The sequence below is a fragment of the Lutjanus erythropterus genome, chromosome 6 (genome assembly GCF_056507025.1).
Source record: "Lutjanus erythropterus isolate fLutEry1 chromosome 6, fLutEry1.hap2, whole genome shotgun sequence".
Lineage (NCBI taxonomy): Eukaryota > Metazoa > Chordata > Actinopteri > Lutjaniformes > Lutjanidae > Lutjanus > Lutjanus erythropterus.
Genome location: NC_139322.1, coordinates 10233858 through 10258786, shown reverse-complemented (window position 1 = coordinate 10258786; position 24929 = coordinate 10233858). Strand labels below are relative to the sequence as shown.

The 24929-nt window shown below is 40.9% G+C and overlaps 1 protein-coding gene across 2 annotated transcripts in view; it reads left to right on the top strand.

Annotated features, from left to right (window-relative positions):
- Positions 1 to 4059: 4059 nt before the first annotated feature.
- Positions 4060 to 24929, top strand: part of LOC146324887 (PDZ domain-containing protein 4-like) — a 31039-nt gene continuing 10169 nt past the window's right edge. Inside the window, exons 1-3 of one of the 2 annotated variants that reach the window (XM_084720505.1) lie at positions 4060 to 6809; positions 21770 to 21823; positions 24601 to 24911. In XM_084720505.1, the coding sequence (XP_084576631.1) occupies positions 6750 to 6809; positions 21770 to 21823; positions 24601 to 24911 (425 nt within the window). In that variant the 5' untranslated portion in view covers positions 4060 to 6749. The remainder of the gene's footprint in view (positions 6810 to 21769; positions 21824 to 24600; positions 24912 to 24929) is intronic. The other variant, XM_084720506.1, reaches the window with a different exon arrangement.

The following is a 24929-nucleotide window of genomic DNA, read 5'->3' as shown; positions in this document are numbered from 1 at the left end:
GTATCTATCAAAAGCAGTGTTGCTTTTCATCCAGCAAATGAACAATGTCCTCTACAACGACCAGTAAAAACATTGAGGATAATTGAATACATGCGATAATTGATCAGTTAGCTGTACAGTGTCTGCCCTTGTGTATTCTCTTGGTCTACATTAGCGCTGATTCCTGTCTTGAGTCTATTTTCTTCAGCTAGTTAATTAACAAGTCCATGCTTCTTCTGCTGACCAAAGTTTCCGCCACTCAGCTACGATTAGACACACACTTACCTCTCCTCTCAGTCCGCACACTGGCTTTCGCTTTTGTTCCAGTCTTTTCATTCATCCATCTCTCTACAGTCTATCTAAGTCCCCATCTCATGGCATCTCAGTGCTGCTTTGAGGCAGCTGGCCCTCGTCGTTTCCTCTGTGAAATAGCTTTCACACACAGTGACCTCTCCAGAATGTGAATTAAGCTGCAGCAAGGGCTCGTTTTCCACTACCTGTCAGTCATAACCCCTTACTATGATATGGCAATCACGTCAAGCATGCATGCATGCATGCACACACAGATATATATGCAAACGTAAAGACAAAATATGGATCTCACAGCAGCATATTATGTACTGGCAGTCTTTTGCCTCAGAGCAGTAAATAAATAATGAGAACACTGTTAAAATTCTGCCAGTAGTCCAATGCTCTGCTGCTATCCGCCCTCTGCCTCCCTGCTCTGCCTTTCTCTAAAGAAAAGAAAAGGCCTCACTGGAAAGAAAGGGGCTGTCTTCTTTTTTCCTTTCTTTTTACATATTTTTATTCCCTTTGCTTTAATCTCCCCCCTGTTCACGCCTCTCTCCAGCTCCTTGAAAACTTCTCTGCTGAGACTCTGTCAAATGCTACTCTTGCCACCTTCTTTTACTTTTACTCATGTATGCATAATGTTTTCCATTAACATTTTTACAAGACGGAAACGCACAATTCTTATCTCTCATGCATCGTAGTGATGCACAACTCACATGACGTGACACATTGTCTGGTGGAATATTATTACAGGAAGATGTGAATGTCTTTCAGCTTTTGCTCTACATTTGTGTTCATTATTCATGTAGAGTTGGAGGTATACTAATGTCAGAACAAAGATAGAGTTCAGCGCAGACAGAATGGCGGTGTACTCCAAGCTACCTGCCCTTTGTTCAGGCAGGAGTGAAAGAAGAGTGCAAGAATCAGTGGTGGATAATGTGAGATGACAAGCGCTGGTATTTAAGCTGGAAACAGATCATGACATGAGCTGTACAAGGCGGATCTGTCGGTTTAAATGTGATGAACTCTACTTTTCTGTGTCTCGCAGAACGGGCAGTTGATATTTCAGAGTATTTCCACATAACGCACTGACCTTTTGTGTTGAGATGAAGATCTGAAGCAGACAGATTGGGGCTGAGTGATGCTACTGAGGGCAACACATAACAAGACAAGGAGATGTCTGGCCGTGTGTGTATGTGTGTTTGTGTGAGGCGGTGTTCACTATGTGGGGTGCATTCAGTATTAGTGGCTCTGGAGCATTCTGAGATGGGCTAAAATATGTGTAAGCCTGTTGAACCATTCACAGCCACCATGAAATCCTGTTTCAGACTGGCTTACAGCAAATAGGAAGGTTGGAAATGTGTGTGTGCACGTGTGTGTGTGTGTGTGTGTGAGAGAGAGAGAGAGAGAGAGAGAGAGGGAGAGCAGATAAGGACACAAAATAAGTGACACAGCGCTACATGCTTACTGAAGTTGTTTTTTATTTCTTGGCAGCTGATAAATATCTCTTTGATGTAGCAGAGAGGGAGTTCAAGCACATAAAGATGGATAAATAAGAAACTGACGGCGAGGAAATGACAGTATCTCCATGGAAGTTCACCCCTTGCATACTGTAAACAAAATTCTTTTTAGTGCATTCTGCATTGTAGTATTGTAGTCTAGACCACCTCAACCAAGACCAAGTCGTGACTAAGTCCAACACCAAGAGTGTATCTAGACTGAGACTTTTAGGGGTTCAGATCAAGTCAAGACTGAGATCAAGGCAGGACGAGACTGAGGAGGCTTTCACACTAAGGATGCTGGCATGGAACAGACCACGCTTCACCCTAAAGTCCAGTTTGTTTGATAATTGTGAACACTGCGTGTGAATACACTCTTATGTCAGAGCTGACATTAGCTAACATTATATATACTTGAGCTATGTAGCTTTATGTGGCCTGTCTCGGCAGTTTATTACAAGCAAAACATAACTTGTAATGGAGACGCTTTTTCCATGGTTGGGAAACAGCACAGACTCAGGAGCTTTACTTTGGTCTTGAGAAGCTGCAGATTTTAATCACTGACAAACTCAAACCTAAACTGTACATTTACTGTCAGACTGACAACTTCACTACTCACCTTTTCTTCTGCTCACTGTGACTCTCTGCCATGACAGACGGTAATCTCAACTTAAGTTACACACTTACTGCGATATGCTACCCCGACCAATCAGTAGTCTGAAGTGTTTGCTAGCTTTCTCTTATCATCGGGACTGAAGGCAGCAGCATTTTTCTTTTTTACGAGTTAGTCCTGACACTTTATCCCCCAGACGCCATGTTTCGCAGCTCAGCGGCTTGTTTCACCAGTTGAGAGACTGACCTCTGGTGGTGTTTGCTACACATCACAATACAGCATCTCTGCATCAGTTTAATAGAAAGAGGAGCATCTGTATTTTTGACGGTACTGAAAATCATACTGTCAGGATTTATTAATACACAAGTATACCATAATATCTTTAAATTATGCCAAAGCCTACTGCTCTGTGTTTTCTTTTGAGTGCTGCCTTGCAGATGAACATGTTGTGGTTTAAGACGCCAAATTTTATTACAGAGGATTTAATTGACGTCTCCTCACAGACAGCCACAGCTTCTTCTCCTGTCTCCCACATTTACGTTCTTGGAGTGTCTGTGAAGGGGGACGGGTGACAGCTGGTAACAGTAACAAACATTTCAAATTGTAAGTGAGTCGAGTTATTAGTTGCATCTGAAGCACAAGCATGTAGGCAATTTAGTGATGTTTAGTGATGGCTGTGGTCTTGACATGAAACGCTTAGTCCTTTTTTGTCTGAGACGGAGACAGTAACAAGTAAAAATGTGGTTAATTCTAAAAGTGGCCTTGAGACTGGTCTCGAGCACTACAACACTAGTGGCTCTAATCCTGTCTGCCCCGTGGACTGTCTCCTTTCTCCAGCCCTGAGGTACTTGGCAGCAGCACTGCAGTAAATGTGCCAGTGACGCCTTTTTTAAATTGAAAATTAGCTGGTGAGTGGTGTTCTGATTGTGTGTAGAGTTTCACTGGGAGAACAGGCGAGAGGAATTTCACTCATGATAAATATCTCCCAGGCTGGGCACATACTTAAAATGAAATGTCTCCATATTGCCTCTGCTGTGTCCCCCCCCCCCCCCACCCACCCACCCACCAGCAGGTCATTTTGATTACTGCAGAAAACCGTTGTTCCAGCCCATCTCCGCTTTTCTGCTGCTCTCCCACACAGTCATTTACATTTTTCTCTCTTGGCTCTCTTCCATATCTTTCAATTCATCCTGTCACACCTGTTATTCACTTCTTTTTCCTCTTCTCCCCTGTGTTTCCCTTCCCTCCTTCGTTGAGGCAGCGCAGAAGCTCATCTAAATGCACAGCCAGTCATGAGCTCTCTACCTGCTTTGGGCATTTTATACTGGTATGAAAAAGTGCAATCATGCTTTTCTTCCTAATAACAACTGAAGGTGACACAGAATTGCTTACATGCCACAAGATGAGTGATCCTATTCCCTGCTTGTTTGCATGTGCATGGATTCCTTGATATTTCATTCACTTTTATGTAGCTTTGGTGGTGATCTCGTCCCGTCCTGCTCAAACAGTATGCAAAGGCTTTCCAGTGCTTGCTCTCTTGCCTGCAGACAAGCAGGGAGGGAGAGGCAGGAGGGGAGAAAGTAAAGAGGGAGGGAGAGGGTAGCAAATGAGGTGTGGGTAAAAATTATAGGGGGATAGAAAAGAGAGCAGTAGCCCAGCCCTGGAATATGGAGAGAAAGCTGGTGGGGGGAGAGGAATTATACAGAGTAAAATCCAGACGAATTCAGCCTCAGTAGTAGTGCAGCCGTGCACAGATCAGCAGGCTCCTTCACCGCTGGGGAACAACCGCCTTTTGTGTTCCCCCTCCGCTGCAGTGGGGGAGCGCATTTACCGTCGCGCCCGAGGGGAGAAGCCAAGAAGTATCCTCCAATCAGCCGTTAGTGATTCCTCTCATCTTGTGAGGCTGCTGATGGTGATTTATCACTGACCTGAGACAGGCGCTGCACCCTGCTCAACACTATAACCACCTGGAATACACTCACCATGGTTTTTATTTCTTTTCTTAAACACAAACACCCTCCTGTGGATATTTCAAATAGAATGACCAGAGGACAAAAGGAGGATTAAAATGGACTTAGTGACTGCCATTCTTGATTTTCTTTCTTTTTCCTGCTGCAGACTGAAGATGGACTAACTTTTACAGGTGCATTTGCTCCACATGAGGACATCCTTTAACACTCAAGGCTTTAAAAGAAGAATATAGGCATTTTTTTCATATCACAACCTATTTTATTCTACAAGCATGGCAAGAAGGGGATGATAGACACTCCACTGCAATAATCATGTAGGCTAGGAGTGATACTCAGGTAGATAGAGGTATATATGATGACGGGCAGAAGATGGAGATGGAGAGAAGGGGTGACAGCTGGAGCACACCTGCCTGCTGAGCACGTCTGACACCTTCGCTGTAGCTTGATAAGCGCCTGCTCTGCAGAGTTAAACTATCAGGTTGCCTAACTTATCATGCCTCGCCCTGAGTGGAGTGTGCATAAGTATACCGTAACCGTGAGTGTATTTCTGTGTGTGTGTGGTTTGTGTCAGGAGCCAGAGTTTGGGATTACACAGCCTCTGGAAAGGATACAGGTGTAGTGGAGCCTTGAATGAGGATTAGCAGCTCTAACACCTTGTCGCTGGCAGCACACAGGGCGATGGACCTTTTAGACAAGACTCTCGAGCTACGGCCGCGCTGGCACTTTTCACTCACTGAAGGATTAAAGATAAAGGTTTAACCAACATGATGAGACTCGGAGGGCAAGGAAGGGGATAGCAGAGAAAGTTATATTGAGATTTTGTTATTCAGGGTTTCCTGGAGGGATGAGTCTAATCTTAGAGCAAGTGGGAGTTTCATGTCAATAGACTGAGGCCATTTATAGTAGCTGGACAAGGACAATTACAATATTGAAGCATGAAAATAATGCCTTTGGAAATTAAAATCCTTGTCTAAATAAATGAAATCAACCTGAAGGCAAACATTGATGGTGCTTGTGATAAACAGTCCTGATTTCTCCAATAATCCTGCAAGCACAAAATCCAATTGATCCATGAGTTGCTTTGATATTGATTTCTCGATGCAGTTGGGATAGATAGAGTCTTGTCTGATCTCTGCTTAAGAGGTCACTAATTTAATTATAATCTGTCATCCAGTCTCACTCTAAAGCTGTCGGCCAGAGTGCTGACTGAGTATGCTTTAGCTTAGAGAATCAATGGTCTGATACTTGTCATGATATCTGACAGATCAGATCAGATAAGCACAATGCAATCTTACAATTTTGGCATGTGTTGTTTAAATGTCTTGTAGTATTTGGAGTATGAAGAGTGACAGCACTTCCTCTGACAGCTACAAGAAATTTGGCAGCTTGTGTGTGTAGTTAGACTGTCTTGATGCAGGTGTATATGTTTTTTTGGCATCCAGCTTATCTTAGCTGCACAGCAGGAGCTTAAAGATCCTGGCTAATGGTGTAATAGGCACCACCTTGCACCACCCAGCCTTCTCCATTTTAAGGTAAATTAGAAAATACCTTTAACAATCCATTGATTCTGAAGTGGAAGACTAGAGCAGGACTCTCTCAGGAGAAGTTATCTCAGCAGACACACTCAGCAACCCTTCAGCGATCCTGGAAAGCAGAGGGTTTGGTAGGTGGGAAGCTCGGTGTGGGAGTGAGAAAAGCGAGAGGAAAAAACAGGACTGAGGCAAGTTGTTTGATAGCTGCATTGTTTGGATCTACCTTGTTCAAAGAGCATAGCTGAAAGTGTGTTGTTTGGAGGTTTAGTGTTGCTGTGAGTGAAAAAAAACTCAGGAACAGCATGGGGGAGTTCACCTGGAGTTCTACTGGGGAATAAAAAACAGCTCTATACTGCAGTTTTCATCATTAAAGAGGAAACAAAGCAGGTTGCAGCAAGTATACTGTATGATCCCATCTGACAAGTGACTGGATAAGCATTCATTTGTGTGGACCAATTTACTTAACAACATAAGCACAAACCAAGATTTATGGTGAAACTGGATGATCTACGACACAGGCATGAACTTAAACAAGCAACATTTTTGTCTGCGATGGAGACAGAAACAAACACATGGTCTTGCAGCTCTGAAACTGTCTTCATATTTAAATTTACTCTGGATTATAGCACTTGAATTGTGCACAAGAAGAGGAGAAGAACAGTGACACACCCAAAGTAACTGTAGGGATGCGCTGTGTGGTACTCTGAGGAGGAAGGAGTAGTGTAATATAGCACAACCCTGTGAGTGAGGGTGGGGCTCTCCCACTGCCACAGACAAAGACCTTCATCAAAAAAAATAAAAGTCCTGGAGTAAGAAGTGGACAAGTGGGACAGCTGCACCGTCCAGCACCGTGTCAAAAGTCACAATGGGGTGCAACATGTGTGTGGTTCAAAAGCCCGAGGAACAATACAGGGTCATGTTCCAGGTGAGCGCGCTGTCTCCCCTCTCCTCTCTTCTCTATCTGCCTTGTTTTCATTTCTTTCTTTCACTCTCCAGGCAAGAATTTTCCTTTGTTTGTCTTGTTTTCATTGTCTTAACTTGGCTCTTTCTTACAGTGATGCTGCTGGATGAGTGACAATCACAACAGTTGTGATGACAATGTCATGCCTCCATCTGCAGCAACAGGCAGAAATGAACAGAAGCTCATCATGTTAACACACTCATTTGATCACGAACCATTCACACATTAAATTCACAATAATTAGGTTTGAATCCCAAATTGATTTAGCTCATATTAACCACAGTGATTTGTGTTGATGAAAATTTCAAGGTTAGCATCAACCGGTAATTCACAAATGAGTCAAAATAAAACTTAAGCAACATTATATCATGTTAATTAACCAGAAATTAACTTGGCTTTGATTTGGATCATTGAAATTGAAATCCCATTTTGATTGATTTTTGATTTAATATTGAAATTGTGACAATCCTAATAAATAAAATTAACTATTTGAGTGCAAAGCCCGACCTATACTGGATTTTTTTTTTGGCTGATACCAATATTAGGGAATATTCTATGTAAAGAATATACTATATAGAATACAACCAATACATAAACACATTTTTTGCAACAATCCCCCAAATATGGCTATCATACACTTGAATACGTGAAAAAAAGATATGTGATGGAGGCAGGATGTCTAAATAAACTTTTAAATAAATGTTTAGATAAACTTAATTGTCCAAAATGACATCAGAGTGCTGACGTGGTGTTAGGATTGAAGTTTAATGAAGAAAGGGTCAAATATACTTAACATGCTGCCGACAAAGATGAAAAATAAAAACAGCCCTATATTATGTGAACAAAAGTCTTAATATCTGTGGATATTAGATTATATATGCACAGAGATGTCATTATTTTTTTTTCTGTATCTGTTCAACCACATTATCTGTATCTTTATTTGTATTAAAACACCAGACGTGGGTGTGGTTTATACTGGAAGTCACATTAAATTGATTGCAAATATGGTATTTTCTAACCCAATATGGAATATTATATAAACATGGATTAATATAATTTGATATTGGCATACAATTAATTATGAAATTTATTGCTACATCCATATACTGTATTTTTCATCTCTGTAGCTAAGTTTTGTTTTATGAGGTGTGTGAAGCTCACCACCACCTCCCCTTCAGCTGAGATTTAAAAATCACATATACATGAAGTAGATAAAAATATCCTGCAGTTCAGGGAAATAATATTGGTGTATTAAATCAGTGATTAAGTAAGGTTGATGCAACCTTTTTATTAAACTATACTCAGGTAATCATGAAGCAGACTTTGTGAATAATAATGAGCCACTTTGGATAGAAAAAAATACCTGTTTCCATCACTTTGACTGTGCTTTCCTGAATGACATTTTTGGATTTGAATGTATCCCTAATGCCAATACAGATATAGACTGATATATCTGGCAATGGCCAATATATAGCTGATAATGTTGGCTGGCCAAAAAACTTAAACAGCAACAGCATTACACATGACAGATGCATTAAATGAAATCTACAGATCATGTGACACATCTCACCTTTTAGTTACCTTGTGTGCAGAGTTATATATATGTGTTTGTAGATTAGCCTAGAAAAGGGAGTAGAAATCACTGTGTACCTCTTGAACAGGGCTATTAATTCCTGTATTGAAAGAGTTATCCAGTGCTGATAATACTGATAATTATGATAATGATACTTCACTGTGATTACAATCATTATAATCAGAGAGAGCAGAGCTAAATTGCGTCAGATTAGAGAGGTACACCGGCGTGGAAGAAGTAGAGTGGTGCAGAGCCACAGAGGCAGCAGGATGGATGGGTTGTTAAAGCTGGGCTAAAGTGTTATGGGAGAGAGGGGTTGCCACGGTTACAGCCTCAGCACCACCACCTGCCAACTGGGACCACAGACTGTATGTGAGTAAGCTCATCTGGCTGAGCAGTGCCTAAGGAAGCTCCTGCTCCGGCGACTCGATGATACATGCGGTGACCAAAATAAGTCCCATGCTTACTAAGCATGAAAAATGCTCTGCACTCATGGGTATGCAGAGCAACACTTTTAGTATCTGTGGCATCAGAAGCCTCAGCTGGGTCTCGGTAGCATGCCGGAGTCTGGGTCTGGGCCAGTTAACTGGGCTGCATCTGGTGCCAGAGGCGATGCCAACATGGAGAGAGAGCGAGTCCAAAAAGAGGCACGGTAATGAGTCAAGGAGGGAAATAGAGCACTCATTTTTGAGAATTGGGACAAAACCGTATGTTTAAGGGGGGTTTGATTTTTACTCTTCAGTTATGCTGGGAAAATATATTTTCAAAAGTCAAACTCCTGGCTATTAAACCTTATAAGGAGCCAACCTCCCAGTGATTAAATTTTTTATTAATAGCATTTTATGTGGCTGAGGACTTGAATTTTGTTAACGCCATCAAACTTCTCTATGACAGGGTTGACAGCCAACTGACAGAGTTAATGTCACATACAGCGGCGTGTCCAGAATCTTTTGACTGGGTTTCCCAAGTGGGCACTGATGTATTTTGTTTTTTAATTAGATTGGAAAAAAGTACTGATTTCAAACACCTATTGAGTTATTAAAGAGAACTGAGAGTTACGTCAGCACATATGTCAACTCCACAAGATGGATTATCGGATGGATGTATTACATTTTTTCATTTCACAGCATTAGAAGGGCTACAGAGTTGACATGTTATGGTGGAGACACATCTGATAGCATTACTTGAGCAGTATTTTCACCTTTTTTGAAACCAGGAAGTGAGACAGGGGTCCTCAGGGTATAGCTAACCCTTGTTATGATTTATTAAATGATGTTTTTGTAAAACAAAGATGATTGTAATGGTACATTTTTATACCTATGTTATCTGTTGGTATTGTTAGTTTTAGATTTTGAAGGCTTTTAACTTAGAATTGTGAATTTTTCTCTGGGAAGTTAAGAAATAAAAAAAAAAAGCAGGCCAAAAAATTTTGGAAATTATGTATGTTTCATATATAAAAATCCTTAAAGAATAAGTTTTCACCAAAAAAATGGGAATTAGTGTGTTAGTAGTAATAATTTTTAAAGTTTTTTTGGTAGGACATGATTTATCCCAGTTCTCAAGAATGGATGAGAGTCAAAATTGTCAAATGACAGAGGGAAAGTCAGTCTGCTTTTCTTTTTTCAGGTCTTTTTGTTTCTGCTGTTTGCCCTTAGACGTCACAAGTAATTGATTTGAGTCCTTCATGGAGCAGGGGTGAATAGAAGAGCTTGTGTCCCCGGGGTAAAGTGCTAGAAAAATGAGGAGCGAGGCGGTGTATCATAAAACCAGAGCGGGGCCGCTGTATTCCATAATCAGTGACCTAATCTAACAGGGGTCAGCAATAATGACACTGACCGCATGCGGGTCAACGTCTTTGAAAGTAGAAATCAAATAATTCCACCGATCTAGCAGAGCGAGGTCAGCTGTGCCCGAAGGTTGTGTCCCTAGAAGTCTGTCATCCCAGAAACACTTGCAGCTCTGTTAGACGGAGCACCTGCACGCGGTTTCCAGACGGGTGTGGCGACAAGTGCAGCGAGCGGTGGTGGCAGGAGATATGTTGTATGATTTGGAGCATGCAGAGGAGATGTCATGTTGTATGCACAGCTATTGTGTCAATGGCGGCTGTGTAAGTAGAGCAAATACTTTGGGGGCGGTGGAGTAGCAAGTGTGCATATATTGTGGTCTGGTAAGCCTGAAACGATGCTGGCTGGGAGCAGAGGAGCAGAGGAAACAGAGAGAGCAAACGCAGATGGAGCTCTGAATCACAGCCACAGCCTTTGGCTTTGAGAGGATGACTAGAGATTGGAATGAGAATATATTCCGTGATAAGATAAGATATACTTTATCGTCCATGAGGAGAAATTCGGCTTCAGCAGTAGGCCGCACACAGATGCAATCTGCATAAGTACAGTGCAAAATCACTATATAAAAATACAAACAAATACAATAAGAAACAGTTTTGCAAAAAGTATGTGAAACCTGAAAGTCGCATATAAGAAGTAGAGTCTGACAGATGCTGGATTTTCGTGGCCAGTACAGATACTACTACTTTTTTAATATATATATGCATTTAAATTAAAGACCCAAAATGAAACTGAAAGAGTAAACCATTTTTAATAATAGAGCTCAACAATGAAGTTCAGCAAGTGAAATTTCCATTCATACTCTGAATATAGGATTTAGATGATCAGTCATAATGTTGTAACCATTGACATAAATCCCACTTCCCACCGTACAAAACTGAAGCCTAAATATCCCTGATGCGAGTGCTGCCATCTTGCACTGGTGACATCAGTTGGAGCCACTGTCTGCGCAGTAGTGATCAGTGTTGGAGCCACGCCTTTGGGTTCCTGCCCGCACAGCTGGTCGACTGCATCATGAGCAGAGCTCAGCTGTCAATCATGATGTGAAACCCTATTTTTTTTTTTTTTTTTTATAGCATCAAGTGACTAATTAAAACCAAACCGATGAGAAAAATTAACACTTGAACATACAATAGTGTGATAAGAACAACCTTCCCATCTTTGGGAAAAATTTGTTTTAGCGTGTAGTTTGATGTTTTAGTTTGGCCCACGTCTAACCTGTGAACTTTGGGGGGGAAGGATTTATGACGTGTACTGCAGCCAGCCACCAGGGGGAGATCAAGATGCTTTAGCTTCACTTTGAAGGAGCTCATGTTGTTCATGTTTATGTATACAGTCTCTGGTCGTAACCACTGACACAAATAAATATGGACACCTTCAAATAAATTAAAATTTAAGAATAAGCAATATAATTTGCAATGGATTATGGGATGAGTAGTTCCTCAGGAATCATGACTCTGATAAGCAAATACAAAACAAAAAAATCTGAAATACTGAAGGGAGCCAAGTGCCAAGACTGCATGCTGTTTTTTTCCATAAAATTCAATTAAGTTATTACATGTGATGATTACAAACACAGCGATTCCTGCTGTGCAGATGGCTGATTAATCCAAAGATCATGCCAAGCAAAAGATGAGGTGTACAGTGTCCAATCATACAAAAAACACATCTGAAACATAATTGCATTTCTCCACCACCTTTCATGGCTTTCCCCTTCAGGGGTTTGCAGATTTGAGCTGTTTTCTTTAACTAACATGTATAATTACACCTTCAAATTAGATGCACTCTACTGAGTAACCGTCTTAACAATAAATATGGCATTAAACAGCTTACAGCCACATCAGGCTGGAAAACCAGGCTGTTAAATTTTACTATATCAAAACACTTGCTTCTCTTGCCAAAGGAATAAAATTCATGCATTATACATTGAGCCTCTGCTACACATACGCTGCACACACTGGTGGTTGGTACACACCCATTGGCATGTTTCTGATCAATTCTGCCTCCTATAGCCCCAAGTGAAGAGGCATATTGCTGTTCAGCTGAAGAATTACAGGCTTGGTTGTCGACTTATGTGTACATAAACCATTTTGCAGCAAGGTAATGTGCTTTACATACATTTTGCAGAGTACCTGAACCACACACGCACACACACACAGACACACACAGTAAACCTCTGCCCCCCTGAGCCCTTCAGCCGCTCCCTTCTTTTTCTCTCCCTCGTCACTGTAAAGCCAGAGTCTGTTTCCATGGCAACCGGCGTCATTAAACAAAGCTAATGTGCTTTTATTCAAAATGACACGAAGAAACATGCTGACAGCCACAAGAGGCAAACTGACGAGAATCAATACATACCAACGACCAGCTGACATTAGCTGGATAAGTGCATTAACACCCGCTGTGTGCATGTGTGTAATTGACAAAGATACACACACATGAACATACACACCTAACAACAGATATACAAAAGGAACACCAGACAATATGATGTGATACAACAGTGATGTTTTAATAAACTCATTATGGAGCGCATTATACTGTAGATTTCTCAAAGGCATTATACATAGCAGGGCTGTTGTATTATTGCATTATATTGTCTGTTATATTGCCTACCTCCAGTAGACCTTTATAAGGACATTTTTATTTGTTTGTTAATGTTGTATTTTCAACAACTAACCTATAACTTCTTTTGTGCAGGCATATTTTATATAATTACAATTGTCTTGTAATACTATTCATTATCAGTTTATACACCAGCCTCCAGTTATGGAGGCTTTTCAGGAGGAGGAAAAGTTGACAACTACATAAATTAACACTTCTTACTTATCTTTTCTTACTTTGCCTTTACTCTAACATGACAATTAAACCATCTAACTATCTATTTGTATTTGTATCTATTAAAGCATGAGATGTCACATGTCTTCTGCTTAGAACACTTGAAACTGCATTCAGCCATTTGAACATACACAGTGCTAAACCTTCGTCCTCTTTCTCTGCCACCTCCTCTCACCAAATTACACCAAACATGCACACGCGCATTTTGCTGGGCTTGAAGCACACATGGAGGAACTTGGTGTTCAGGACTTTTTGCCAGAAAGCCCTTTATGTATGAAAGCCTATGAAGGGCTTTCTGACAGAAAGGCTTATGAAGTCATGTACCATGTTATATAGAGTGACATCAGGAAGCAGGTTGTAGTGAATGAATGGGTAAAGCCCTTTACTTTGACTCAAGAGACTGGTGTTTGACTCTCATTTAGCTGATTTATTGTCTTTCTTTAAAAATTGTTTCTTGTTGCAGTTTGGTTTTTGTTCTGCCAACAAAACGATTTGTTTAGGTGCAGGAAAAGATCATGGTAGGGCAATTACATATCAAATATATTGCCTGCCGATAATGGGGTGCCTCCATTGCCGGTTGTTTTTTTTGGGTGGGCAGTGTCATTTTATTTTGCTAATGTAATGGTCTCCAGAGTGACAGCTGCTGCTCTCTTTGCACTCTTTTCACTTGGCGTATTAAGAATTTATTTCAACCAAACCAGAGTTGGAGTTAACAAGCTGCTAACAAGCTAATTAAGCTCTTCTTAGTTCCATGGAGAAGCTTAATTTCAGAGGTTGTACGGTTGTATTTTTCTGTTTAAAAAGGAAAATAGGTATGAGAATGTTGAATATTGTTCTTGACACGTTTATTTTCTTTATTGGATGTAGTGAATGTACACTGTGTAACAGTGAATTCGTGACTTGCTCACATCTCCCAGCTGAGACTATAATATACAGTATATTACCAATGGCAGGTTGATGGGCTAATGTGTTAGAAAGCACTTTCTGGCAGAGAGATCTGAAGGCTAACTTCTCCCCTGTGTGCTTGAAGTGGAAGGCCAAGGTTGTCAACCATTGTAGCTAATTAGCAAACTAACGTCTGTTCTGCTCAACTAGTTACATCTGACTCAGACACAAAGACACCGAGGGCTCGTTCAATCTGAAAACAGTGTGCACCTTTTTGCTTGAACAACATATTTCCTCAAAACACTGTACAGGTACATTTTCTCATGTTTGGTAGGTGTGTCACACGTGTAGCGGCAGTGACGTGTATAGAAACACACCATATTAAACAACACCATTGTGCTCAATGCACCACCATTTCTGTTTAAATAAATGTTCTGTCTTAACCCAAGACATGTAGAACCCATATTTTGTGACCTGGAATTAATTACAAATAAGGTATTTCAACCAATATTATAATGAAATAATAATGCGTACTGCAGTTTTAATGCTGGTTACTTAGATCACCTGACAGACTGCTCATGATGTTTTGGCTAGTCAGCTTCTTTTGAGGTCAAGAGTGTGTCGGGTTGCTTGGGTGAAAGTGCAACCTAGTGTGCATAATATGTGTCTGTGCACAGCTGCATGTGTCTGTCAGATTCGTCCTCTGTCCTTTACAGACTTCTCAGGCGTGTGACAGACATGGAGACGAGAAAAAAAGGATGCTGATGGAGAGGATGTCACTCGCATTTCTCATTTAATAGGACAGGGATGACAGTAAAAAGACAAGGTGGAGAGTGTTAGACCTACAAGCTGTTCTTCCACCTCCACCCCAAAAAAAATCGAATTAATCTTTTGTTCTTAAGAATGTATTGATAAATTATGTATATTCATACATTTTATACTCCCACCGAGGCTTATTAGCTTCATCGACATGATTTCGACAAACGCTTGAGCCGTTTTTAAATCAATGTGTTCTCACTGTTATCGGTTTATAATAGGCCTACCACTCCCGGTTTGTCCATTTTAATTAGCTCAGTGATATCAGACAACAGGGGTTACAGCCGGAGTAGGTCAGCTCCGTCTCCAGATTAATTGATTTTCTGAGGAGGTGACTGCTCCAGCCTTCAAAGCATGGGAGATGAGAAAAATCAATTACTGAACAAGTGGAATTCAATATGTAGGGGTATCGGTCATGTGGGAGCTTTTGCATGAAGGAAAAATGAAGGGGAAAAAAAACTCTCTGAAGCTGAGAGGAAAAGATTCGCCATCAGGACACATTTCTGATTAATACTGTTATTGGTTATATATTTTCCCCACACGCTGGGCCTCGTGCAGGAAGCAATATACAAACAAATTTCCTTTCATTCTTATTCATATCCACAATTTGTACCCATCGATTTCTGGGATTCACCAATGTCAGTTTTGCTCTTCTCTCTTTGGTAAGAGAAAATTATACAAGTGGCTAAGAGCAGTTCTACAAAGAATAAGAAGATAAGAAAAATAATTTGTTTGTCAAATGCAAGGACTCATAATTTTTAAAAAATATTGAAATATTTACAATTATTGATAAAGATAGCTAATCCTTAATTATTGTGGTTTGAATGTCTGCAGTTTTTATAAAAATAAAAGAATACTTAGGGTTTCGCATTATTTTGCATATATAATAGAATAGAATATCTATTTCCTGCTTCACAAACATCTATTATTTGTCATCAGTGTGAAGTTTTTTCAGGCCCGGTGGTAAACACTAAAACAGACGGGCTATGCGCCGGATGGAATATTGATGCGGTCGGCTTCAATCAGATGGCACAACAACCCAACCTTCAGTCAGCATGAGGGTGAATAGATAATGACTGAATTTTCATTTTTGGGTGAACTATCCCTTTAAGCTCCAATCAGTTAGTAAAAAAAATAACAAAAAGCTTTTACCTTCTTTTCTGTGACTTCGCTAGTTTTTTCTCTTATCAGATAATTAAGGAGAAACTAAGATGAATCTTAAGTGTGTGTGTGTGTGTGTGTGTGTGTGTGTGTGTGTGTGTGTGTGTGTTACTGTGAAGTAAGTCATCACCTTCCCCCCTCTTTCTTCATCTTGGCCTGTTGTACAGCACGAGATTCATTTGCTCTTTAAAGGGCTTTCAGATAAAAACTAATTATGCATCAACCACTTAGTAATTTCCCATGAGCCTCCATTGTGCGTGTGTTTACATACAAGTGCTGAACCCAGAGCCACGTTCACTCACTATTTACATTCACCCGGCACTTCCTTGAAAGCTTGTTTTCTACATTTCTCCTGCAACATTACCCTCTCTTCACCTCCCTTCCTCCTTGCACTCCCTCAGTGTCTCTCCTCCTTTGCTTTCCGTCTCTACACTTTGAACTCTTTGCATCGCTTTCATCTCTACCCACATCATCCCCATCCCCGCCCTCGACTCCGCGGATACAACCACCACCCACCCCCTGCTGTGGATTTCGGAGGCTTGACTATTTTTTCTGAATTTCAATTCCATTTTTAACACAAATATACAGAATAAAAGGGTGGCGTGTGGGGATGCGTGCGCACCCGCCGGCTTCATTATTTGCATATGTGTGTTGCTTATAAACAGTAGGTGTATGTAATGACCTACTAACCCAGAGATAATAGAGAACAGCGCATAGTAAGAGAGTAATAGATTCTCCATCAAGTGGGGGCCAAAAGCTGTCTAACACGGCAACAACAACCATTACCCTGCATGAAGTCATCTTCAAAGCAATCTCAGCACCTCTCATTGATAATGAATGAGAAATACCCCCTCTCCACACGCTCTCAGTATTCATACCTGTCACTCATGACCACGGAGCTGTTCCCTAATAGCCTCTCTCTGATCCTGGAGAGGATCGGCCGTGCGGTCATGAGCACGGAGCGCTGAAACAACAGATACGTCCTGTTGTGTGGAGAGAGGAAAAGATCATGAGGTGAGAGCTGAAATACAAATGCACTTAACTGAGAGATGTTAAAGGGATTGTTTTGATTATTTGAAGTGGGTTAGTATGAGGTACTTATCTATAATCAGTGTATTACCTACAGTACAAGGTCAGCAGCACTCATTATTTTAACCACCTAAGAAAGTAAACATCACTTTAAGTGGACGGTATATTTACATTATTTTCACTGCTTTATCTAGTTGTTCAAAGAAACAACGCTCCTTTGCCAAAAACAGTTTTTATCTTGCAGAAAATGGGAGTTGCTAGTGTACCACTGTTAATTTGTGTTATTGTATGACTTACGTGTTTTCAAAGGTTAGTTTGGATGCACTGAAGTGACACATTAATACAAACAAACTAACCAATCAGGGCAGCAGCTCCAGTCCCATTGAGAATTTTTCAGCTGAGAAGCCATTGAGAAAGTGACCACGGTCACCGGTGAAAAGACGTTCAAAAGGGAAAATGGGAAGTTTTTTTTCTCCCCCCAACTCTTTGAAGACATTGATTGAACACTCAAACTTAGATCATATTTCACCAGGATTTGCAACAGTGGCATTTTTCATCCTCCCCAGTGTGTAAATGATCGCCCATGTTCACTTTGGAGCCTCACTAAAAAACGACACTGACATTTCTCAGTTGAAAGACAGATTTTTTTTTTTCCACATACAGAATTTGAAATCCAGTTGCCTTGATAAAGTCCTGTGTTTAACCACCGCCATCTTGCTGTTGATTTGAGCTACCTTTTTGCTCTTTATAATATGTCCCCTGCATATATTTCGGAGTAATCAAAGCTGTAAGGAAAATGCCTCAGTACTTGTAGGCTACATCAAGCAGCCAACATATTTCTTTACATTAAGAACTTTTCCCATTAGAAGCTTCTTGTTGACAGCGTGCAACCTATATAATTCCATATTTATGGCATTTTATGCAAAACATTAAATATGTAGACCACATTTGACCTCCAATTGAAATATGACTTTGCAGAAATACCTTCACACTTATCAACGTTGTCTAGCTTTGAATCTACAACTGAAGAAATGATCAGATTTGTGTTTTGTGATCTGTTGTAACCACAATTTAGCCGGTTGAAAGGAGGCTATAGACATTCAGACCGAATATCAACCAGCTTTCAACTAGACATCAATGTTAAAATCCCAGTTGGTGCTCACTCGGGTGTTCTGCCAGGTAAAATGACTGTTTTTGCCATATTTGCCTCATATAATGGTGGTTTGGAGGCTAAAATTTGTTTTGCTCCTGACCCTGGTTAGCTTCCTACGCTGGTACTCCTGCTGCTTTTCCAAATTAGTCAACTGCCATCTATTGACAGAACAGACTATGGATAAGTACCTCATCTGCCCCTTCAGATAATCTGAACTATCCCTTTTAAGGTGCGTCTTTATTGTAATCTAACATGCCAAATACAATGTGTTAATGCCTTCATCACCAATAGGCCATGGAGGGAGGAAGCATCTTATTTGTTTCCAGGAGAGAATGCTCATTAAGGAAGACAGGAAGATTTATGGAGGAACATTAGTGTGAGGAAGGACAAACACGTGCAAGGAGATGGACCGGCTGAAATAGATGGAAATAGAGGAGTGTTAGTAGTTGTCTCTATCTCCAGGGAGGGGACAGAGCAGACAGAACTGCTGATGCAGCACGCTGACAGCGTAAGAAACCCGGAGTCTGGAGAAAACAGGAGAGAGGAGAAGCTGGAGTGGACATGGGTAGAGAGGGAGGAAGAGGAGGGGAAATGGATGTGAGCGTGAAAACACAACGGCAAAGAGGGGACAGATAGACCAGAGGGGAGGGTGGTGGTGGTGGTGGTGGTGGTGGTGGTGGTGGTGTAGTGGTATTCGAGAGAGCCAAATCAAAAAAGGGAGCAGGGGCTGAATGTGGCGAGAAAGTTTTTGTGCTTGGCTGCACAGGGGAACATTGATTTGACATGCAATTACTGGAGGGGGACAAGAGAAGAGAGAGGGAGTGGGAGAATGAAGCAGGGTGGTAAAGATGTGGAGAGTCGCAGACAGCCAAGGTCAGTGACTGTGTGCAACATGAATGAGACTCTACAAAGGCTGTCTGGTTCAGTAAACGCCTGCGACTCTCACTCGAGTACATAAACATCAACATCTTACCGCTGTCTGTCTTGTAATGAAATCAAGAGAATTAAATTTGTCTTCATGTGTTTATTTGAAAATGTAGAGATATTATTTTAATTTAAGTGACTGCTCCATTCACTTTTAAACAACAGTCTGCAGCCATGCTAGCAGCTCTGTGAGGCTGTACGGTCCCACTGTGTAAGATTTAGGGGGATTTATTGGCAAGAATTTAGACTATATTAGAATTTATAGCTGCAGAGGGCGGGGGAGCTCCTCCTCAGAGTGCACCATGTTGAACCATCATGTTTATACAGTACTCCAGAACGGACAAACCAAACACTGGCTCCGGATACCAGCTTTCCTCTGTTTTGCAGCCACTGTAATTCTCTTAAGGCTCATCTATACTTTACATTAGATATGCATGGATGTAGCTTTCTGTCTGTACTCTCCGTTTACCGTGTACATACTTCTGCACGTTTTCTGAAAGCTTATGGATATGGATCGACCAAACAAAGCAGTAAATTCATAGTCGTGGGGGCAGTGTTGCACTTTAGCCAATAGTTCAAGCGAGACACGACCACAGGACACGATGACGAAGTGTTAAAAATAGTAAGTTGTCAGATAGGCTCCTCAAGCGTCGCCTTGTTTTTTATTGTTAGAAACTTTTGGCTCTTCTTCAGGGTTGATCCTGAGCGGCGCCCTCTAGTATTGCTTAACATCCATACCAATGTAAGGAACACGTTGAAGTATGCGGGCAGTGACAGTTATATTGTTTAAAACATTTGTAAACTCTGATCTGCTTGTGGGGTTAGAGGAAAAGTGAGGGCATCGTCAGTCTTTCATTCATCCTCAAGGGAACATGAACTATTAAATTTCATGCCGATCCATCCATATTTCAGACTGGAACAAAGTGGTTGACCAACAGAAAGACTGAAAATGAGCCTCATGCAAGAAGCACTGGTGTTCTTAAGTGGTGCATAAGAGTGATTTAAGAGAACTTGTGGCATTCACCAATTTTCTCGGATTTTGAACACCATTTACAGGTGGTCCAGACCTGTCGTAGAGTCGTGTGCAGTCAGTCTGCTGGTCTCCAAACCCAAGTTTTTCACTACTGACTGTATATTTCATTAGTTTGAAGACACTTTGAGTTTGAAAAATAAATTACACTTCATAATTATGTCGATTATCCTGCATGACTGCATTTCAAATTATAATATCATTGTAAATTTAAAGCCTCTCATCATTCAGTCAATGATCTATTATGACCTGCTGTCAGGTGTACTGGCTTTATATCTGCACATGCAGGTTTATGAAGTCTCTGTCCAGGCGAACATCCTCACTCATCTATCGCCCTTTACTGTGGCTGTGGCGAGTCGTTTTTATTTCTCTTAAGTCATTTTCATATCGACACATTTCTTTATTTCAGTGACAGTCCGACCCTCTGGTAACACAGCATTAACAGCACTTGCTTTTCCCATTTCTTTGCTTTAGTCAGTCTTTTAATTCTACTGCTGACGCTGTTAAAATGACAGATTTTCTTTTATGGATCTCTGAAAGCACGACGTCAAACTCCAAACTCGTAAAGTTCCTCTTTTTTCTCTTTGATGCCATTTTCATGAACATTTCCTGACAAATGGAACAGGAAGCGCAGCCATATATGATTTTATTGGGGCATTAACTATGCTAACTTACAAGTCTCATGCATGTGCAGTCAAATACGCACAGTTGAATCGTTTTCTGAAGTTCCGAGCGTTTGTTGAATCTGATGTGGCTTGTTTGTATGAGGCCTCCATACGAAAAAAAGTATGAGAAATTTAAGATAAGAATACAATAATGTTCTTGCATGAGGCGCATTGTCAGCCAAAGCACCACACCACTAGAATAGCTAAAAAATGATATAAATATTTCTTTCTCCTGTAGGTTTGTGGAAGTTCCTGTTTGCTTTGACTAGGAATGTTTTGTTTTTTCACCCTGAAATCAAATCCCCACAGCCTGTTGTTTTGATTTCTTCTCCAATTGATTTTCAATAATCTTTCATTATTAATTAACCTTTCCTCCTTCTTGCTGCGTGAACCAGCAGTGGAGGAAGAGGGACGGGATGTTTCCTGATTTTGATTTCAACAGCACCAGAAACTAAATGCCACTGTATATATAGTACGGTGACTATTTAAATGGGCCGTCTTTGTCCACAAATCGGGGGTAGACAGCCCTGAAGAGAAAAGGAATTATCAAACACGCTTTATGCTGTAGCTAGAAATGTTTTATTTCTCCAAATCAAAATGCTTGAAAGCGTGATGTTCCAGCACAAATGACATTACAATTATTTTTCGGTGAAGCTTCCCGTCGCTCAGAAGAGAGGTAAGACTGAAGTGCTTTCTCCAGAATATAAGTAAGTTTTATCATTTCAATATATATGCAGAGAGAAACCAAGTCAGACAAAAGAAAGATAAGATTTGAAGAGTGTTCAGGAGGACTAGAGTTCACAAAACTAATGTACTCAGGAAACTCATTTTTATCTCTGTGACTGTGAACTTGAATGCACAGTGTGTTTTTTCTCTTTAACTGCTTCTGGCTCTCTCTTTTATGAAACAGCTCTTATGAACTCCTTGTCCTTTTCCAATCGTTCACAGTCATAATTACTTTCTAACGCCACCATTTCCCTCTTTTTTTTCTTCCCCTCTTTCTCCACAGAGGGGTCACATGAGCAACATGTTGTGCTCTTTTGAAGCTGACGGTCGATTAAAGGTCTCAGTATCCAGCTTTCTGCTCTGATGCTTGGTGTGATGTCGTGTCCAGACCTGTTAGATTTAAACCTGTTTCTTTCTCTTTTGTTGGTCCCTGTGTGCCTGGAGAGACACTATCAGCCGTGTGACAGTTTGAATACACTCACATGTCTGCTGAAGTGTATTTTTTCCAGTTTTCCTTTGACTAACACGACCTCTTTGTTTTAGGTGTGTAGCTGTAGTTTCCCCTCCTGTTCTGTTTTTGTGAGACGGATTTACTCCTGTGAACTAATCTTGTCTGTCTGATAAGACTGCTGATGTGCGTCTGTCTCTCCTCCCGTCTTGTTATCATGTCAGCATCCATCTAGTTCATTTTTTCACCGCATACAACTCTGCCCACTTCCTCAGTCTTCTCTGTTTCTTGTGTATTTTGCAGTTTCTCTGTATCATTTGTAGATAAAACTAGATTTAGAAAATCACTCAGATCATCACTCATTCTACACCTGGTTTCTTTATTTTTGTCCCCGGACTACTTCTCCTTTAACTCAATTTACCCCTCCTCACTGTTTCTCTTCTTCTCCTCCAAATAAACTAAAAAAGAAAGAAAGGTCATTAAATCATTATCCAACATTTGATGCTCTGATTGGTGCCAGACTTTGGTGCCAGTGTTATCAAAGCTTATGGGAGATGCATGTAGAAGCAGACTAAAACCCAGCACATATACACCATATGACCTTTGATGAAGAATGCGTCCAACGAATGAAAGAGCACCCTTGAGAGAATAGCAAACTGACTGATTTCTCCAAATATGCACATTTATTTATTTGCTGTTTGTTTCAAAGTAATATCCAAAGCAGAGGTGGCAGCAGAGATTTTGTATTCAAGCAGATACTTGTGTAAAAAAAAAGACTCTGGTAAAAGCAGAAGAACTAATTCAACTTCTTTTCTCAAGTAAAATTGAAAAAGTGTAGGCTCTGAAATGCACTCACATTATAAAAGTAAAAAAATCGTCCTCTGATGGACATTTCTACTGGCTGTTTCTGTGCAAAGCTAACTGAACCTGAAATTTTCTCTACGGATGAGTCTCCCTCTCTGTCTGTTTCGTCTTGTTATGCTTTTTACGTAGTTTTCATCTTGTTATGTCTCTCATGTGTGATATGCACTGATGGATACACCAAGGAACCATCTTCTCTACATGTTATCGTCCCGTCCATTTAGGTTGAAATCAGTCTTGATGCTGGGAAGGTGGCGTGCAATGCTGCAAAATAAAAATAATCAATAATTCCCCTCATACGTGCTAAAACTAAAGTAATGAGCCCGTTTTGAAAACGAAAGGAGTAGAAACTACAGATATTTGTGTTAAAATGTGAAAAGTTGTCAGAAAAAGAAATACTGAGGTAAAGTACAGATGCTTGAAAACCACAATACACTAACAAAGTATTTGTACTCAGTCACTTCCTACCTCTGATCCAAAGGTGATTATAGTCATACGTTACAGGGCTCATGGTGAATCGAATTGAATTAAAATTAAAATCCTGACCGTGGTAAATTAAAAACTGAAGTACAAATGAAGTGTCCCTTTAAAATATTGAGCTTGGAATGAATAAATATTAACAAAATCTGTATTATTTCTTCTCTCTTCCTTTTATTTCGATCCGGAGGCTGCTGCACCATGATTGACAGGGCTAATAATTGTGTTGTGGGAATATCTCATATTTAAATGAAATGTTTACGAACCTCCCGTGGTTATTTATTGTGCGTTGTTGGCTATAAACCCTTAAAACAGGCATAGTGAATGTTAACTCACCATTTTTAGCCCTGTCAATCATAGTAAAGCTGCCTCCAGAGCAAAAGACTACATATTTTGTCAACAGTATTTATTTAGCCACGTCAATTGCAACTCTTTTAATTTGCCATGGTGAGAATTTTAATTGGGCTCACCTGTAATTCTCCAAATTATTAATTATTAGTCGGTTTTTGATTTTAACTTTTTTTCATGGCTATTTTGGCTGCTAGACCCCAAAGAGATTTGTGCGATAATATCTGGGGGTCACCAGATGGTTGTGGAGAGTAAAATAAAATAGCGTACTGTGACGAACAGCATGGACTGAGAGATCACCTGTACCATACAGTAATTCCTGAACAGTCTCGGGCAGACGGGGGCGGGTTGGGGGTCGCAAACACCAACCTGACTTTTCCTGGGGGTTGCAACTCCAAAGGGTAGGAGTACCTGTTATTAGACTATAGAGTCTTGATTTGTAAAGCTCAACAGATCATCGATTTTATGCCCTGACAAGTTTTATTTACATTTTTGTATTCTTCTTTAAAAAGATTAAAAACGTGGAGCAGCAGCCAGCAGCAGGTGAGCTCTGCCGCGTCATCTCTGAAGTGTTGTTTTGTCTTGTCATTTCTTCTGACACACACCAGATATTTTCATGCAGGTGGGGGTGGAGGGGGAAAATACTGGAAGAAGCGCAGATTCTGCTTTTCATTTTATTTCAATCACTTTTTTGTTTTAACTCATTTTGATCAATTTGGTGTTGAAATCCTGACACTCCTGCTATTTGGAGTTGTTCTCTGAAGTGTGCTCTTTGACTTGTTAGAGACGTTTCTTCGTCAAAGGTCATATGACGTAGATCTGTTGGGTTCAGTGTGCTTCTCTCTGCATCTCCCATAATCTTCAATAGAACTGGCACTGAATTCTGGCACCAAGCAGAGCACAGTGTTGGTCTATAATATAATGACCCTTCCTTCTTCCTGCTACTCCACCGTTTGATCTCGACTGTCTGTGTTTTCCAGGTGAACGGAAAGGATCTGTCCCGACTTTCTGGGGATCCCACCCTGGACATACGGGACCCCGTGCTGTCCAACATACTGAGGCGGGGGGCCCGCAGACGTGCAGGCCTAGCGGGAGGTCCGGGAGGGTTAGTGCCAGTGACCATGGGCATGGCCGACTGTGTGGACAGCTGCACACAGACAGACATCAGCTTCCAGCATATGTTGACTCTGGGCAAGAGCAGCCAGCATCCCTGTGGCGCTCCACCCCCACCCGACCCTCCGCCATCCCCTCCACTCCCACCGCTACTCGAGCCGTATCTATTCAATGAACTGTGAGTAGGAGCCGTGTA